This window comes from Betta splendens, chromosome 24 (genome assembly GCF_900634795.4).
Source record: "Betta splendens chromosome 24, fBetSpl5.4, whole genome shotgun sequence".
Taxonomy (NCBI): domain Eukaryota; kingdom Metazoa; phylum Chordata; class Actinopteri; order Anabantiformes; family Osphronemidae; genus Betta; species Betta splendens.
In genome coordinates this window covers 6,966,962-6,985,895 of record NC_040901.2, presented here as the reverse complement: position 1 = coordinate 6,985,895, position 18,934 = coordinate 6,966,962, and the positions used below count along the sequence as shown (strand labels likewise).

At 46.1% G+C, this 18,934-nt stretch overlaps 1 protein-coding gene across 2 annotated transcripts; it reads right to left on the bottom strand.

The window, feature by feature from the left end:
• Window positions 1–1,264: 1,264 nt before the first annotated feature.
• On the bottom strand, window positions 1,265–18,143 carry itpkb (inositol-trisphosphate 3-kinase B). 2 transcript variants are annotated; one of them, XM_029142122.3, is made up of 12 exons: window positions 17,645–18,143; window positions 15,075–15,267; window positions 14,605–14,770; window positions 14,174–14,458; window positions 12,655–13,524; window positions 5,547–5,646; window positions 5,421–5,458; window positions 5,153–5,328; window positions 4,757–4,961; window positions 3,894–3,995; window positions 3,525–3,596; window positions 1,265–3,041 (listed from the first exon to the last, which is right to left on the bottom strand). In XM_029142122.3, the coding sequence occupies exons 2-12, from the start codon at window positions 15,119–15,121 to the stop codon at window positions 2,832–2,834; spliced, it is 2,271 nt and encodes a 756-aa protein (XP_028997955.1). In that variant the 5' UTR covers window positions 15,122–15,267; window positions 17,645–18,143; the 3' UTR covers window positions 1,265–2,831. The 2 variants fall into 2 exon arrangements, with proteins under 2 accessions (XP_028997955.1, XP_028997954.1); XM_029142121.3 differs by having other exon boundaries at window positions 17,745–18,143.
• Window positions 18,144–18,934: the final 791 nt, after the last annotated feature.

Genomic DNA, 18,934 nt, shown 5'->3' with positions numbered 1-18,934 from the left:
CACATTGTGTATGCATTTTAACAATATAGCCTGCAGTTGCAGATATGTGTCTGACCTTACTGTCTAATAAATGCACGTTTCCCGCTTTCACGTTCTCCTTTTTACTCAACAAATCTCCTTCAAATCTGATTTGACCTATTTCACTGCGTACGAGGACGCAGGAGAGCTTATCTCTCCACGCAGACATGCGCCAAACTGTCTGCTTAACTTTGTTTATACATGGCTCTGGGTTGGCGCCTTTGAATAGCCCATCTCCTCTCCCATTGGTCCTCGTCATCCGCTGACAGGGGGCGGGACTAAGGCGCGACTTCTGGTTGGTTCATCGAAGAAGAAAAACAAAGCGTTGCTCTGAACTTCCCTACAAAACCTCTAGGGGTGTTATTAGCAAAAAAGAAATAATATTCATATGCGATATGTTGCCATCTACTGTTTTATTTATGTTCATACAACTAACTTAAGTGCTTAGTTTGCTGCTGCTGTAAAAAGGATTAACTTGACTTTACTCACTGTTGTGTAGTTAGTTTTTTTTATTAGAACCTGTAATAATGAAATAGAACATAAATGTTATGTAGTAAAAGTATCATCATAGTGATTGATTTATTTATAAAAATACGCTGTACTTATATTTTAGTTCAGTAAATTAGTAATTGCACTCATCTAAAATATTTTTAAACTGAGCTAACGTAATAAAGGCCCCTGACTTGACATGGCGTCTCTATGTAATGTCGAAGAAGTAACAGCAGAGGACAGCACTTCCCCATAAAACCCCATGTTATTCAGCACCTTGTTACGTAACTGAGGTTAAACTTTTTTCCAGACAATTTATAAAATTGCTGGTCCTTTTAAGCGAAAGCACATCTTGTCACACTAAGTGGTAAAAAAAATCACTGGCCTGTTTGTCCATTCACAACCTCATTGCCCCTCAATCACTTTCTCTCCTTTCTATTCTGCTCTGGACACAGCTGCTGTTGTGGACAGGTGTGATTTGAATGGCAAATGGCCCCATGCAAACATGCAAACACATCAATTAATGTGGCCAAGCAGTGAAGGCAGCACGGGGTCAGTGAGGTCGCACACAGGTCAGAGGTGAAATATGCAGACGGATGGACTGATGGACAGACGGACAGACGGACTGATGGACAGACGGACTGATGGACAGACGGACTGATGGACAGACGGACAGACGGACAGACAGACAGACAGACAGCTCATGGGCCACAGTAACGTATAGATTCTGTAGAGAACTGAAAACATGAAACCTGCGCACCGTTTAGTTTTTATTGTTCATCAAGATCCTGTTACATTATGAGACGGTTTTGCTTTCTGCTCGACCAGTTTCAAAGTGACTGTATGCGGCGCCATTTAAAATAAACGGGCGTCGTTATCTGAACGCGACCTGTCGTCTCTGCAGCCAGATCCAACGGTGTGAGTGTCAGCGGCTGGACCCACAGTTTGACCTCCACTCACACTGTAACACGTGCTTGAGAGCTAAACAACGTAACAGCCAAGAATTCAAAAATGTCACAGTATCCCATTAACTAAAAAAACAAAAAACATAGTATAATGTTATAAATAAAATTCAAACTTAAACTACAGTTTCCGCCCCAAACTTTAAGAGGTTAATAAACATGCACCCATGTGAGCCTAAGTATATGAACCGACAGTTAAAACTAAGAGAACAGTAATAAGTAGAAACATATTTTCAGTTGTCTGACTTGGCTTCATACCGTCAAGGCACTCTATAGCTTAAATAAAATTGTTCATGGCTGTAAGTGTTCCACAGGGTTTGAGTAGAATAACGTTAAAATGAAAATCTACATCAAACATAATAAATCTTACTGTACATCGTGAACAATCCCCACAAAGAGTAAGTGTTTGGCCTTGAAAGCATTATGGACCCCTTGTTAGCTGTGTTACGTGTGAAGCAATGCTCTCCACAACAGTCTGCTCTGAGATGTATTATTCGGCTCCATCTAACTGCCAGTTATGGCCAGAATATTGTCGCGCAAACATGGTGGCCGGTGGAAATCTCAACTCCCAGCGTGTAGTTTTGTCCATGGCTTTGAGTGACTGGTGAAACAGAAGTGAAAAAGAGATGAGACACTAGTTTTGTTTTCCACTGTAAACACAACTAAACCTCTGTTTTGAATAGTAAAACCACACTCTGTACAATCTCCGATAGTGGATGTGCTGCTGAGTGCAGGTACGTTTCAGATGAAGAAATGTGCTTATGTGCTGATGAGGTCACGTGGACTCAGCAGGAAACGTCCAGGTAACCTCACCTGGACCTTCACACACATAAGACAAGTTTTTTCTCCCACAAAAAGAGGCCTCCGAGTCTTATTCTGAACAAAACACCGGAAAAGACCAAAGCCAAACAGGAATTGAGCCAGGTAGCACACATACTGAGGGGCTTGAAGACCAACAGACTGAGGGAGTGTAAAAGTATCTGATCTGATCCTTTCAGGATATTTGTTCAGAATAGGAAACATTAATGTCATGCTTTTAAACTGCTCTATGACACTTTCAGTTGTAATTAGTTTCAGTTGTGTTATTTCTTGCTGTGACAAGTTAATCTGTCTGCTGAGAAGAAGGCTTATGGGAAGAGCGACAGAGGAATGCTATGAATGGGGAAGAACTAGATGGAGAATCTTCACGGGATATAAATAAAGAGGCCGTGTCTGCCAGTGACTCGGCCACGGATTGTTATGGGATGATGAGGACAATCGTCCTTGAGGAAGTCGGACGTGTTCCCAGGAGAAAAGGAAGAATGAATGGAAGCGGTTGTTGTGAGTCCAAATGTCCTTTTGGATGAAAAAACAGCCAGTCCTTCAAGTCTGAGAATCCACCATTGAGGAAATGATGTCCACCAAACTGTCGAGTCCAAACAGGTAGCCGTCCTCTCTGTTGCCTTCCAGCCACGAGGCCCGGTGGGTGAGTTCCTCTCCCGCGGGGAGGGGCGTGGTTTTCCCAAAGTCGATCATCCACACTTTGGCGCGTCCCTTGCTGTCGTGAACGAATAACAAGGAGCTGCCGATCACCTGCCGAGTCACACAGAGACCGGGTTAATGGAAAAGAAACGGGAACAATTACTGAAAAAGTTTTTTTTAGCCAACTTTACATGTGCATCTTTTAAAAAAATCATGATCTCACTTCCTGTTCCGTGGGCTAACTCCTTACACTCTGAGTGTTTAGTGTGTGTCTGTGCATGTATGTGGAAGCTACTGCTGTCGTGACATGCCAATAAAGAGGCAGAAGTACAAGCTTGTGCTACGTGCAGATTTACAAAGTCTCAAAGTGGCCTAGAGAGCATGGAAACTCTCACCTATTACACTGAGACCAGTGTTAACCACTAACCTGTATGTGCTAACACTTTTTAAACTTAGTTTAAAGCTGGAAATAGCTTTGACTCGCTGACTCACACTGAGAGAATACGTCTGTACTCATACATACTACATTTGTATTATACATATATTTATGCATCGTGCTCCCCAGTATGTTGTCATCTGGCTGCTTTTTTTTACCTCGTGCGTTTTGAAGAAAGGGGAGAGCTCCAGAGTGCCTCTGATTTCCTTTAGCCTGCTTAGATAACAGTTCTGGAAAAAAAACACAGTAGACTTTGCCCACTTCTGCTGCACAGAGCTGCGGAATAGATCAACTATGACTACAAACATGTGATTCTCAGCCAAATCTGCTACGCAATAAAGCACTGAGGGGACATTTTAAAAACAAAACATTAACCATCTGATTGTATGGATGCCATTCTATAGTGGTTGGCTAGGATACATTATGCATCCATTACATACATTACATGCATACATTATGCATACATTACATCCACATACATGTCTCAGTGTGTTGTTAAACACACAGCTGACTACAAACATACTCACCAGTACGTCCTTATTTCCTTTGACAAAATCACCAAAGGCTGCAGTGACTTGCTCTCTCGTCTTTGTCTTCTTAAAATCTCTGTTCACGGTCCCATCCTCCTTCTGCAGAGCAGAGAAGACCAAACATGTCACTTACTGTCATATATATATATTTGAATTCCATTAAACCCTTTTACAGGTCAGGGGTTTGAAACTGAAGCAAAGGGATCCCTTGAAGAAGTACATATGTATTAGTAGCAGTGGTGCAGATTAACATCAGACACAGTGGAAGTAGTGAAAAGTTGGTTGCTACAGAGTGGAATAATGAGCTCCCCTTAATCCGCTGGCTGCCTGGCAACAAAGGAACCAAAACATATTTTTCCCTTTATGGTTCGGCCCTGAGCACAGCTACACACGCGCGCCTGATAACCACACGCTCACATACGTGCGAATATAATACACACAATGATATATTCAATGCACACACACACGTGCACGTGCACACACACGCGTGCGTCTGTTTCTGGGGATAACCCAGTGACATGGCAACAGACCACCAGGAGGCTGTGAATGTCCTTATATAGGCACAAGCCTCAAACAGGACAGGGAGATTTGTGTGTGTGTGTGTGTGTGTGTGTGTGTGTGTGTGTGTGTGTGTGTGTGTGTGTGTGTGTGTGTGTGTGTGTGTGTGTGTGTGTGTGTGTGTGTGTGTGTGTGTGTGTGTGTGTGTGGCTGCAGTGTCAGTGCCAGATGTCAAGGCCTATAGAGCTGCCACGGGCAGGCCTCACGTACGACAAAGGAACTTGGACACGATCACACACTTCAGAGGAAGTTTTGGGCCAAAACAGGAAGTTGGATCGTGACCCACACGGTGTGACTGATACCTTGACTCCCTCGATCCTAAAGCCCAGGGTGGCTGTCGAGCTTATGGTCTCTCTCCACTGCATGTATCTGGGTTTGGTCACTGCCTTCTGGTCGTTTTCCTCCAACGTGGGCGCACTGGGGTCCACCTCAATCATTTTCTGGTACATGTCGGGTCGTGGGGAGGGCTTCTTACGAGCCTTAGTCAGCTCTTCCTCAAGGTAGGTCCTGAAGGGGCAGGTGGTGGGCGACGGAGGAGACAAAATCAACAAGTAGGAGTAAGAGAGAGAAGGTGTGAAGAAAAGGCCTCTTTACACACAGTAGGACACAGCTGCTCATAATTTCATCTAAGATGGAATCACACTGACTAAGAACCCTGTCGACCAGTGATGCCAATGTCCAATGTGATGTTTTCTCACCTAACTCCCATCTTACAGTCCATCACGCACGGGCAGTCGAACTCCGCCAGCAGATCCTCCATCTGGTTGTATTTCTGTCCGTCCTTCTCCACGTCGCCATGGTAACCGGGGACGTAGGGCTGCAGCACGTCCGTCATCAGGAGGGACAAACAGCGCTGCTCACATTCACAGTGTTTCTGAAAGCGGACACGCGCGTCTCAGTATCATGGGCCACGGTACAGAACGTGCTGAAGCTTCCTGCGCCCTTCAGTGTAAAAGCGCGTCTTACTTTTAATATGCGGCCGTTGGCCCCTGCCTTGAAGCTCCCTGTAAGAGAAAACACACGCTGACGGCTTTTGAAGTAGCTGGGTGACGCTGTGCTTGTCTGAGCCTGTGCCTCTGTGCATCCACCTACCTGCATGCCCAGCCAGTTGTATCCAGGGATATTTCTTCTTGAAGGACATGACAAACGGTGACCAGTGGACCATGTTCTTTATTTTCTTCCATGACTTGTGCTACAAAACAAACACATTGTAACACACACTGTTGAGTAATAAATGTAACATATTAGCTCATTATCTTTGTTCTGTTTGCTTGTAACGACTATTTGACCTGGTGGAACTGCCTTCAACCTCTCCCACACTTCTCTTTTATATTTTGGCTGGCTTATAACATTTAGTTCAAGCTGGGGTTTCCCCTGGTATCTCACACACACGCACGCACGCATGCATGCACGCACACACACAGTGTTTCTCCAAGGGTTCTCCCCATGCCTGGCAGGACTCACTGATCTGCAGGATTCGTGCCACGCACGGCAATTTGTTCCTACATTACATTAACGGTGACCACAGACTGATTCATGTCCAACGCTCCTGCTTTGCAGTGGAAACTCTGTTTCCGCCACAGTAACTTTTTACCTAAATTTCAGTGCCTGAATGTTAAACTTTCCCAAAGTGCTGTTTGTTCCCTGCAAAACAACAATAGTTACCATTACTGAATCAGATGCATCACACCACATGTTCAGTGTGCAGCATGCTGCAACACCTCACCAAAACCACAGTAAATTTATTATTGAAGACAATATTTAAAGCCCAGACATCAATTTTCATCTCGAAGGCATTTCATCACATGGAAAATTCCAGACGACTCGACTGTGCAGGAGACGCTGCACAAAGGAAAGCATGAGAAATCCAAACCCTCACAACAAACTGCCTGCAGTTTCCTCCGGCTGATCCACTATCCACATCTGAAGATGTGACCTCACATGCACATGAGATTTCCACAAGCCTGCAAATACCGGGAGTAATAATATTTCCATGTCAACAACTGGGCAGGGAAGACGGGAGAGGAAAAGGAAAAGATAAGAGAGAAGAGAACCAAAGAAGGAGATATATAACCCATGTCACATAATCTGGACCTGCTGAAAATTCATCAGCTGATAGCATGACTATCTATGGTTATATGCACACACACACTTTCCTCTCTTTTTCTGTCTCAACTCACTTTAGGGCTCTTTTTCTGCACCAATGAAGGACAGAGAAGAAGAGACTCACCCTTGACAAGAGGCAAAAAAAAAAAAATAACGCACACGTGTACAAATCACATGGTGGAAACTAAATGAAAGGCAGGTCGGCCGAAACAGGTCCGACGAAGACACTTGATGGGAAGGCATTAAAGGGATTAATAGCAAGTTAGTTAGGAAAGTTCAACATGCCGAGTTCAGCGGTTTGGATTTAATTCCAACGAAATGCTTCTGTCACTTGCGAGACTCCAACAGTCGCCTGGAGGCGAATGGAAACACAAAACAGAGTTGAAGCTTGTCCTGGGAATCGCTGTGTCACAACACGCAGGCATCACCAGACACACGAGGTTGTGCAGCTGTGCCAGAACAAATAAAGGGTTGAATAAAGCTAAATGGCTAATATTCAAACAATGAGCTCATATACTGTACATTTCACTGCCTGTGTCTGTTATGGTCAAAGGGAATATAATACTCACTGAGACTTACTAGAAAAAACCACTAGATAGACAAACGAGGAGCTAAATAGTTTTCTACGTCTCAGCTTTTCTACCATGTTAAGCCAGTTAGCAAGAGAGTAAGAGTATCAGACTACAGCTTGGAGAGCAGCCAGGCCCTGACTGTCATCCATCTATCATATTGCCCACTTACAGCTGGTGTGTGTGTGTGTGTGTGTGTGTGTGTGTGTGTGTGTGTGTGTGTGTGTGTGTGTGTGTGTGTGTGTGTGAGACGGAGAGCTGTGAAGAGCAGGAGAAAGCACGGCGGAGACAGTCTGGACTCCCTCAAAGCGCGTGAGTAATAACAGACATTGTCACGCTGTGATTCGGGAGATGAGACATTAAAATACAATAAAAGGAGAGGAGACGAAGACAGGAGCCGGTTGGTTTGTGTGTGGCTTCGACTATCATCGGTGATATTAGTAGCGTTATTATGGCCCAATAAATGCCTCTAGGAAGAGAGATGTCAAACATTACTTAACAATGACTTAACCCAGGTATAAAAGCTTTATGTGACAGTAAACACAAGCCTTGGCAACAGTACCTGAAGGTGGTTGGTGCGGAGGTGGATGACGGTAATGATAAAGATGGCTCCGACTGACACAACAACACTCCACACTGAGCACAGGCACGCGGACCACATCGTGACCGATGGGCTTTCAGTCACTGCAACCGAGAGACGGACAGGACTGATCGCCTGTCGCTCCCCGCTTTAAAGAGCATCACCTTCGACCCGCGTGCTCCTCGTGGGACGTCCCGCGAGAGCTCCGCGCCTGTGCGTGTGCATGTGTGCGGAGGGACAAACAATGGTGGGTCATTTGTTTGGCAAAAGAGGAGACAAACAGAGTCTGGCCATGCAAATCCGAGCGCAGGTCACAATATTTGTGTGTGAACCTGCACTGATTGCTGGGAGAACGTAGGGGCTTCATGGAAAAGGCATGCAAAGCCTGCATATTCATATGTGCTGCCTGCATGTCTGCATGTCCAGCCGCACCACAACCCGATGGTCAACCACCAACGCACGAAATTGTTATGTTGCTGCTGTTTATTGCTTCACGCTGAAAACCTGCTTCGCATGTTCTGCAACATACCACTACAAAATTTCGTGGTTGTCAGACTCCTATTGTGTTTCCCTATCGAGGCATGCGTTTTTTAATTTTGCTTTTGCTCTCAATCGTCGCACACCCACGCAAGTTATGGATGCCTTCACGAGGAAGCCATTCCTCAAAACGTCCTGAGGAACGTACCGAAAAAAGGAATTACATTTATCCGCGTGAAGCTGCTCGCTATTGTCGCTCTCCTGCCTCTATATCCAGACCAGCTGCTGGAGGACAAGAGGGGAGCAGGAAGGCAGCAAAGTTTCCATTGAGAGAGAGAGAGAGAGAGAGAGGGCGAGAGGGAGAGAGAGAGAGAGAGAGAGAGAGAGAGAGAGGGGAAATGGTAAGCGAAGGAACTTCTTGCAGACAGGAAGTGGGGGGTTGCCGTTCGCCTCAGCGACAGTATTTTCCACATCCGCCGCTGACTACAAACAAAAAGTAGAAAAAAAAGGCCTTGCCCTCTGTAAACATCAGTAAGTGCACGGAGGAAGCAACACTGAGGCGAGCGTTCTCCTCAGTGTTACCTGTAGAAATGCGATGTACACCGTTCAACACACACACATCTGCAGCGGCATGCATTTATGTCGGACCGGGGGCATTTATCACGAGCAGCGGTGAGGAGGCCGTGAAAACCACCCGCAGGGGAATGGAAACCTTCTCTTAGGGTTAAACGGGGCGACCGCATATGATTTATTTGTATGCGAGTGGTGAGGATGATGAAAACCTGGCCAAAGGGTGACTCTGGGATACAAATGTGTGTGTGTGTGTGTGTGTGTGTGTGTGTGTGTGTGTGTGTGTGTGTGTGTGTGTGTGTGTGTGTGTGTGTGTAAGGCAGGGGAAACACTGATGCACGCTGATGTTTTCAGGGCAGAGGAGCTGAGGAAACAACAAGCCTGTTATCACTCACCACAAGGTCCCCTTGCAGATACAAATATTGCAACTGTCTGAGTCTGCAAAGTTTAGTCTGACACACGCGCACGCACGCACAGGCACCCGGATCAAACGCACACGCGCGAACCAACACAAAATTAAAGTGCACAGAGCGTGATGCGGGCCGAACAGCCTGCTTTAAATCGCTCAGCAACCGACGCTGACCAGTGGAAAACTTTAAAGGCGATTCTTCCGCGAGTCACAGAGAATAAAGGAACCAAGACGATAAAAAAGGTTAGATGCTTGTGATGTGGCTGCTCACTGATGTTGTAGCTAAATACTGAACTGCTGAGCTGTTTCCAACCTTACAATGGAACATTAAAGCGCTTATCAGATTTTAGATCGGGCCTCGACTTCGCTACACCCTGAATGAATCTAAATGGAGACAAGTGGTTTTGAGGAATGTTAAGAGAGAGAACGTTAAGAAAGTCGAAATCAAAAAGATAAATAATTGTGTTTCAGTATTTAATATCCAACCTGTGGCTCTCTTTCACTACACTCGCTCTCTTTTCATCCATGTACATGTGCATCCTGCAGGGTTTCCCCAGTGAGTCTCTGACAGCTCCGAAACCAAGTGAATCCACATTTCACTTCTGCACTGCACTCGACCCACTACGCAAAAGATCCACTTGTAAATGTCAGCGCCAGTAACCTCAGGCGGCGCTGACTCCCCCCGGAGCCGGGGGCGCGTCGAGCGCGAGCGCGCGTGCACTCTCACGCCGAAGCACCAAATAAAGGACTGACCGGTGTTTCCCCTCTCTCAATAAACCAAGTAGGCACAAGGTAGCAAGCATACGCACACAGTTAGAAACACACCCTTAATCTTACATACTTTGTGTCACACTCACACACACACACACACACACACACACACACACACACACACACACACACACACACACACACACACACACACACACACACACACACACACACAGCTGTGAGAGGGAAACTCGGTTTGACGTCACAAGGTTGCTAAGCGACTGGCCGCCGTGGTAGCAAAGATTTTCCACTGCAGTTCAGACACAGTGTGTGTGTGTGTGTGTGTGTGTGTGTGTGTGTGTGTGTGTGTGTGTGTGCGTGCGTGTGCGCTCCGACCCACTTGAGTTAAAGTTCTGGACATAAAAATGAGTTTTAGCCCCATCCGCCACAGAAGCTCTTTTCTTTTTTTGGTCATGGAAAGGAGGTTAGATTCACGGTGGATTAATGAAGGTCAAACCTGGAATGATGAAGATTAGCGATCGCTATTAAAAAAAAAACAAAAAAAAAACGGGACGTGACTCGAGGCCGTGGAAGCGCGCGCGTCTGTGCGTGATCTATTAGAGTGTTGTTCTGCAAAGTGCAACTAGCTAGAGTTGCACCATGGTGTGTACAGAGGGTGTGTGTGTCAATGTTAGCATATTTGAGTGTGTGCATAAAAAGAAACATGGGCGTACGCTTCCCTCCTAAAAACATATTTGTTTATGCGATCGATCTGTTTATTTAATGGATTTGCCTCCTCAAAACCCAGAGGCGTATTAAAACGCGACGCGCACCAACCTTTATTTGCAGTTCCTTAGTTCAAAATGATCTGCATATGTCCTGCACAACAAGCTCCGGCTCCCGCGGCCTCGGACGCTTTTATTATTGAGTGCAAAGCCGAAACGTGATACTCGAGTTATCGTATTAACTGTCGGAGTTCTGAAACAGCCACGGTTAATAACTAAATTTATGTAAATACTGTCACCTGTGTAAAAAATGTTCAATAGCTGTCGAGCGTCTGCTGATAATTTTGTAAAATCAAGATATGTGAGAAGTGCAGAGCCACAGTGGCAGACAGAGGAACAGAGGACAGAAGCTGGAGCCAGGAAACTATAAATGACCAACAATTCCCTTTCTAGAGGCTGTAACTGATTAAAAGGCAAATTGTTCCAGTAAATGTGATGACTCTGCTAATTATTTAACCCCACTAAAACGCTGTTTTAATTCCCTGGGGTGTTTAAAATATAAGCTAATGCGCGTCTCTCCACTGCTGGCAGGTTTCCCTCTCTTCGAGCCACAAACTCAACTGAAATTCTGCAGACGAGAGCGAAGCACAGATGCCAATCTGTGGCAGGTGCCCCCCGGTTGGCGATTCGCTAGAACTAGGAGAACACTGGCAGCACCCGAGGCGCCTCGCCTCGGAGAGAGGCCCAAAAGTCAGAAGATCAAGCGAACACTGTCTATACTGTATATGGCTCTGCTCGGAGCCAGGCCTCCGCGAGTTGAGCGGGGACACGTTTGAAATATGACTTGATATAAGCCAGAAATTAATATCATAACAAAGCATGTGGGACGGTGGTTATATGAAAGCGAAAATGTCCTCCACTCCTGTGGATGGTGCCTTCAGGACAATAATGTGCTTCCACGAGCTTTAATCTAACAGAATGAAGGATTTGTTTTGAATGAATGCAGTGAATAAGGCAGAACTTTTTTTATGCTGCTCTTTCTCTGAAATCTCAAGCGTTCTTCGTTCTTCTCTCATTATCATGCCTCCTCTCTCTCTCTCTCTCGCTCTTTCTCCCTCTCTTCTCTCCTACACACCTCCCACACAGGCGAGCGTGCTTTATGTGTTCCTGCATGTTCGCCTCTTGCACATGTATACCCGCTTTCCTCACAGTATAGCACTGATCAGGAACTTTGCCAGGCAACACACAGAAATATGAAAAACCCGGGTCTCCTTGAACGGCGAGCGAGGACACAGAGATGCAGTAAATCCTGTTCTTCACTTCACCACAACCGCCAACAGGACTTTCTCCTGCCTCCCCCCTTCACCTGGATACAATGAAAAAAACAATACCCGGAAATATGCAAAGACCGATACAAACACCATTCAAATCCATCAAGCAAATTGATTTAAACAAATAGTTTGTAAACCTCCAGCTGGCAAGGCAGAGACATGGCTTACATGGATGGTTTGCTCAATTAGATACGCAAGAAAACTGCTTTGCTTTGCTAAAGGTGAAAAGTTGGGGAATTAAGAATTAACCGGGTAACACAAACACACACACACACACACACACACACACACACACACACACACACACACACACACACACACACACACACACACACACACACACACACACAGGCAGGCCTCGGCCGCTTCTGTGAACTGAATCCAAATGCAAGTGTGTATGACTGGCAAATTCTCTTGCTTTCTCTCACCCGCTCCGTTCCACACACACCCTCGCACTGCCCACGCAGCAGAAAGAAAACACAGCCGTACACGTGCGCGCAGGTCGGGGCACAGAGCTCGCTTTGTTACAGTGAATGTCAGGCACTGCTCGGTAAGACGGCGCAGGCCAATCTGAGTCAAGAGCGCCCGCTAAAAAGCACGGGCCCATTCAAATTCACACGTACGTGCACAGGGTCGCCAAAGCAATCTCTGCCTAGAGGAGGGAACAGGCCTACTGGACCTTCAACTTTAAGGCAGAGCTACTCATACTTGGCCTTACTTACTGCTTTCTGCTGAGAACTAAGGGCGGCAGGGTTGAGAAGGTGCTCCCCCTTCTCTGTGTCGCTGGAGATGTCCTCCTCTGACTCCTCCCACGATGAGGAGAACCCGGCCGAGGACGCAGAGGAGGACGACAGCTTCCTGAGGGAGCGCGTGGAGGAGTTGGGCCCGGGGACGGGGCTGGAGCTGGGGCTGGGGGTGAACGGCTGCTCAGCCCCTTGGCCTTCAGAGGTTGGAAGCTGGCTTTCCAGATTATGTTCGGTTATTATGACTGCAGGGATGGAGGGACAGTGTTTGGAGGTCTCCGCCGAACACTGGGGGCCGTCCCTGCTTTGTGCCTGGGATGAATCGGGGTGTTCTGCGTTGACCTCTGACCTGTTTGCCGCTGCTGGAAGCGGCATCGCAGGACACAAGCTTTTCTCCGGCGCATCTCTCGCTTCTCTCTCTGTCCGTTCTCCCTCCCTTTCTCTCAGCCTTTCATCTCGTTTTGTCGTTTCATCTGTGTTAAATGTCTCAAGAGAATTGTGAACAACAAACAGTCCATCTGTAGAGGGGGTTTGCATTGTCGTGTCAGAGTGGCGGCCATTGTGGCCAATCAGTGTTTTATTATCTGTGTCCATTTTAGTGGATCTACTGTCTCTCCTTTCTGTTACTTCTTCAACTCTTTCTCTTCCATTTTGAACAACTGAGGGAACTTGACTCTCTTGTGGCTTGGTCTTGGAGCATTCACTAGCTGCACTTCCTTTGCCGGAATGGGAAGGGGTCTCACTTGTTGCTCGTCTTGGAGCCCGAGGGCTGCGCTGGAGCTCAGTGTTAAGCACCTGTGCCCGGATCCCGGAAATGTGTGCCTCAAAAATGCCCACTTTCCCCCTGACCTGGAAAACACAGAGAGAGAATTCAGATTTCTTCTCTCACTATTAGTGTCAGACAAACTCACATGGAAACATTCAATAAACCAGTAATAATAAAGAAATAATTTCATTTTAAATTTGTGAATATCAAGAATCATTGTTTAACTGCATATTCAACATAAAACGATAAAACAAGCTGAAATTAAACCCAGACCTAAAAGTTTGATTCAATCTTCAGTTCCTTAAATACATATTTATTTACATAAAAAAAAGAATCCAAGTCACAAGCCCTCAATTAATGATCCTCAGAGGTTTTGCATTAATGGATTTGAATCTCAAATCAAATTCTACCATCAACAACTATTTACATTCTCCAGCATCCCGTAGAAGTTAAGAACTAAATATAAGCATGCGTCTAAGCGGTTTAACCTCATTTCCTTTTGTTCTGCTCAGTCTCCGAAGCTGAGTAATAGTTGCGTTTTTGGATCATCACCTGTAGACTAGAGCTGGCATTGTTCTGACTTGCCCAACTCAAAAAGCAAAGCAGTAAATCCGTCGGAGTTGTAACACATTGCTTTGTGTAGCCCGGGAACAGACGTGGAACCAGCAGAACACACAGAAACGGAGGTTTCGGACAGTTTATCAGAAAGAGCGGGGCAGCGAGTATAATCACCTCAACGTTCTGCAGCTCTCTGTGGATCTGCAGCAGCTGTGCCTGGCGTCTCTTCTCCTCGCGCCGCTCTGCCGCTCCTGCCTCTCCTCCTCTCTCCTCCTGCCCGTCTCCTTCCCCTCTGTCCTCACCGCCAGATGAGCTCAGGCGTCGGACCCGCTGGCCCACATTGACTCCTAGAAGCTCCGGACTGCGCGGGGAGGGGGAGCGGGCGCGAGGGGTGGGGCTGGGAGAGAGCAAGGCCGGGGGTGGGAATTCGAAGATTTGACGGAGGCCGTGCGGGCTTGTCTGAAGGCAAACGGACGGGGCGTAAACGTCAGCAGGTGTAGGTTTGTTTATGGGTTAGGGAACAAAACGTGACTGAAAAATGACAAGTGCACAGCTGAGAAACACAGTCAGTGTCAGTCTTAGGGCGGATGTGCGAACTAAGCTACCTTAGGGCTGGTTGGGCTGTAATGACCTCCACCCAGTGCTCCCCCACCCAGTAACTGGCAGTAGGTGCTCCGATCTGGAACTGGCAGCACAGGTCTGGCGACCGGGCTGGTTCGAGCTCGAACGGTGCTACTAGAGGATCCTGGCTGGCTGTGAAACTGGTTGCTACTGCAACGGAGAGGAACGGAGAGTTGAAGGTTCACATGGTTGCCACGTAGGTTGTAAATGAAAGGAAGCAAAGAAACATTTAATGATATTTTATGATATGCTCAAAAGGCAACACCAACATGTTGAACAGCAGCATAGCTCGGGTAATTGTGCATCAAAACACAAATTCCTACCAATCTGGTCCAACAGCTTCTGAGCAACAGCAAACCACACTGACCAAACATGTTTAAGGTATGCACTTCCACCTGCAGCGCTCCTACGACAATTAAGGTACTATGTAATATGCAATGCAGCAGCGGCCGACCTGTTCATGACTCCGAGGCCGTTCAGGTTCAGGGCAGAGGCTGCCATCCCCGCAGCCAGGCCAGGGGCTTAGAGTGCTGGGCACACATCTGACAAATCTCCCCTAGAACCGCAGGGAGGCCCGGAGAACAACTGTCAGTGTTTCCTCTGCATTCAGGCAGCAGCGGCGGCAAGGAGACGCTCCGCTCGCAGGTCTGGAAAGTGAAGAACAAAGAGACGGCTTTATTATGCGATTTGACAAGGCAACACAAAGTTACTGGAAGGAGATAACGGTGAGCAGGAATCACAACAACATCATTTAGGATAAAAGTCAAAGTGGTTCGGAAGTGACAGACTGGGGAAGATCAAGTTTCCATTGCCGGGAAAACTGTCCCTAACTGCGTCATGGACAAAGACCATCAGTCATAGTGTTCTGCTATAAACCCAGAATGAAAAAAATCAGTGTTCTTATAGTGAATGCAATTAAAGGAAAGAAAGGAAGACGAGGAAAACAAACAGCGGAGCAAATGAATTAATCACAGAACAATAAACAAAGCTAGAAGAATTCAGTTCATCTTCATCCACAAGTCAAGCGACTTGTTTTACACGCGTTCACAGGTGATGAACTGCCGTAGTGTGTAAAATCTTAAGGAGGAATCGATAAACACAGGTTAGGATTAATACTGAGAATGCTTTCTTTTCATATCTCAGTCAAACATTTCGGAAACCTGGAGGAGAAATTCTACAGCGACGTGACCAAGCAGGAGCAGACACGTCCTGTGCTCGGTTCTGTTCCGCCCAACTACACCGAAGCTCCCGCTCTCCTTGAAGCAGCTGGTTCTGCTCTCGAGCCTGCGCTCCAGACCGGGGGCGGGCTCAGACGCACAGCTTCGGGATGCATTCTGATGCCTCAAAAAAGTAAGACGTCAGGTCATGAACTACAAGATAAACAAGGGATTTCCTCGTTTCAAAGTGACGCAGAGTGAGGAAGGAAAGCTGTCAAGTAGCTCACTAACCACCAGAGCTGCTGTTTTCACACTGTATAATTACTTCTGCTCCGTGTGTTGAATTTCAACATCCACAAATATTAACGACGAGCCACGCGAGCGCGCGAAGGAGGTCGGGGGAGGTTTAAGAACAGGCTGGGACCTGAGGAGACGCGAGGCACTGGGAGAAAGGAGCAGCAAGGAAGGGGAGGAAGGTGGTCGAGTTCGGATCAGTTGAGCATGAATGTGATGAAGAATAGTGAATTTAGTTTCTATAAAGCAGCTCCGGGCGCCAGGAGCTGTTTTCACACTACACATGCTTCACTGCATTCCAGGCTTAATTTTTCTCCCTCTTTTGCAGAGGGATCGCCGGAGATTTATTGAACGGGTGATTAGAGGGGGCAAAACAGAGCATTCCTCGAAACAGTTCAAACCTGTTTAATCACCACGTGTCAGGGTCTGTGAAGCACGTGAAGGTGCACGAAAACCGAACAACACACGGCGAGTTTTGTTTAGCCACGTCTCCACAAGATGCAGATGCATGCAAACACCATGACGACGTTTAAACTATTTTATTAAAATATTATATTAAAGCAATTAACAATAACAATGAAATGTTATAGTAAAACAAACTATCCCAGTATCACTGTGGCCTCAGCGTCCTGAGCTGATTCGCTTCGATCAGTCTGTTTCGCTCATCAAACCTAATAACTACAACAAGAGATGTTTTGTTTTTTTCAATCTGGATGCACTGATTCTGGGAAAAAAAACCTGCTCATGTAGAAGAATTTTGTCTGTTTCAGCCTGATGTCAGATTGAGTGGGACTGTGTGAGTTTTTCAAACTGTCCGCTTGCCTACACAAGTGGGCAATAAACCAGCGTTTTTTACACTGGAAAAAACTCACACGATGTTCAGATTGATAATAATGACTGGGGGGGATTTTTAATACATATTACCGTGCGAATAAAGGTTCAGATTAAAAACGTATAATGGTATTATATATGCGCTTGCCTTTAAGCAGAGATATTAATACTAATAATATTAATAGCCGAATGATACTAAAATGTTGAATTGATGATGATGCTTTATGAACTAACAATAACAGTAGTTTTCCAACGAAGAAGAATTTGCTGATATTTCCATAAAAGAACCCTCCATCTGATCTCATGCTAATGTGATTCAGCGTTGGGTTTCTCTATTCTAAGCCTCTGTTCCGTCCAGCTAAGCGGTGTGACTCAGGCCAGCCTTCAAGTACTATCTGAATGTACAGAATCAAATATGTACAAGCAGTATTCAGCACAGTTGTATGTCAATATTTGAGTTTCAGTTCTTCATATATGACTTTTGTTACATAAACGGCTGGAAGCTAATCCCATAAATCAGGTAGATTAATTGATTCAGATGCCACATACTGCTCACTACGCTGAATGCCATCAATCACAGGTTGCAGAGGGGATTTACTAATGAAGATGCATTTGACACTACCAATATTTAAGTTTACTGTCCCCATTTCCACGTGGATGTGCATAATCCAGAGGTGTGTGTACGTATTACAGTGTAATAACGTAGTAAGATGACATGTCAGACCAGCCTGTGTTCTCTTACCTCAAGGCTTCTCCAGGACGCGTTTATTGCTCCTCAGTGTTTCACCCCAAACCCCGCCAGAACAAACAAACACACGGCTCCAAACACTGTGTGTTATTACCGTCTCCTCAGTCGACGCTGCAGCCGGTCGCTCCTTTTTTCCCTTCTGCTTCTTCTTCTTCTTCTTCTTCCACCAAAAAAAAGAATCCTCCTCCACAGAAGAAGGGGACTTCGAAATGTCTTTCTCTTTCGGTAGCAGGCTCGGCTTTCTCTTTCTGTGTAGTTCGGGTAAAGTTTGGCACCAAACGACCGGAGTCCGTTCACAGTTTGTCGTCCGGACTAATAGTTTTGGGGAGGTTTCTGTTGTCACGCGTGCCGCTCGACACCTCTCCGTTCGTAGTAAAGCGCTGTTTGTCTGGGTGCTTGAAGCCGGAAGCGACACACTCTCTCGCGCTCTCTCTCTCTCTGTATCTCTCTCTCTCCCGCTCGCTCTCTCGACTCACTACACTACGAGGGTAACGAACTGAATAGGTGTGCGCGTGCCACTTTATTGGGCGCGTGAGACCTTAATAAAGGCTATAAAGCGCGCGCGCAGTAGCATCCGCGACCAAAAGTGATATGATGCCGTAGCCTGCTGTAAACGACTGTAAATACACCTGCCTGTGTATTATCTGTATGTTTGTTCGATTGTGTTCCTTATAAATCAGTAACAAAATCTTTAAAGTAAAAATAAGCCCTAAACTTTGCCGTAAAACAATCAGATGACTCATTTGGTTTGTGGTCCTTCTTCGAGTTGCAGTTGTGGAGGTATAAATTGTTTGATGTACTAATATTTATTGATATTGTGGTCAAGAAACAAACACAGAGAAGGTGCTGGCAGAGTCTCCTCTCACTAAACTACCGCAGGTATTAAGAGCCCCAGAATCAAGCCTCCGTCTTGGTTGTTGAAGGTGCAACAGTGGATAAGTTTGTTGCCATGGCGACCGCGGGATGAGATTCATGCCAGCGTTTCCACTTGAGACAGGAAACACAAACAAGTTGGTCTGAGATATGTGGGCAGAAGCTGGACAACAGGTGGCTGCAGGACAACTTCTAAAAAGATTTTTTATGAAATCGCTGTGAAACAATATGATTCGTCAGCGTGAAATAAAAAGAAAATTGTTAGTGAATGTTTGGGGAAAAAAAATTAGGGATTGATGTTGTTTCTCCAGCTGAGTGGACACAGTGATAGCTCAAGTTACATTAAATGTAAGTAAGATGTAAAGCCTTATTGCAACTACCTCCCTGAACAAAAACCATTAGTGATGATAT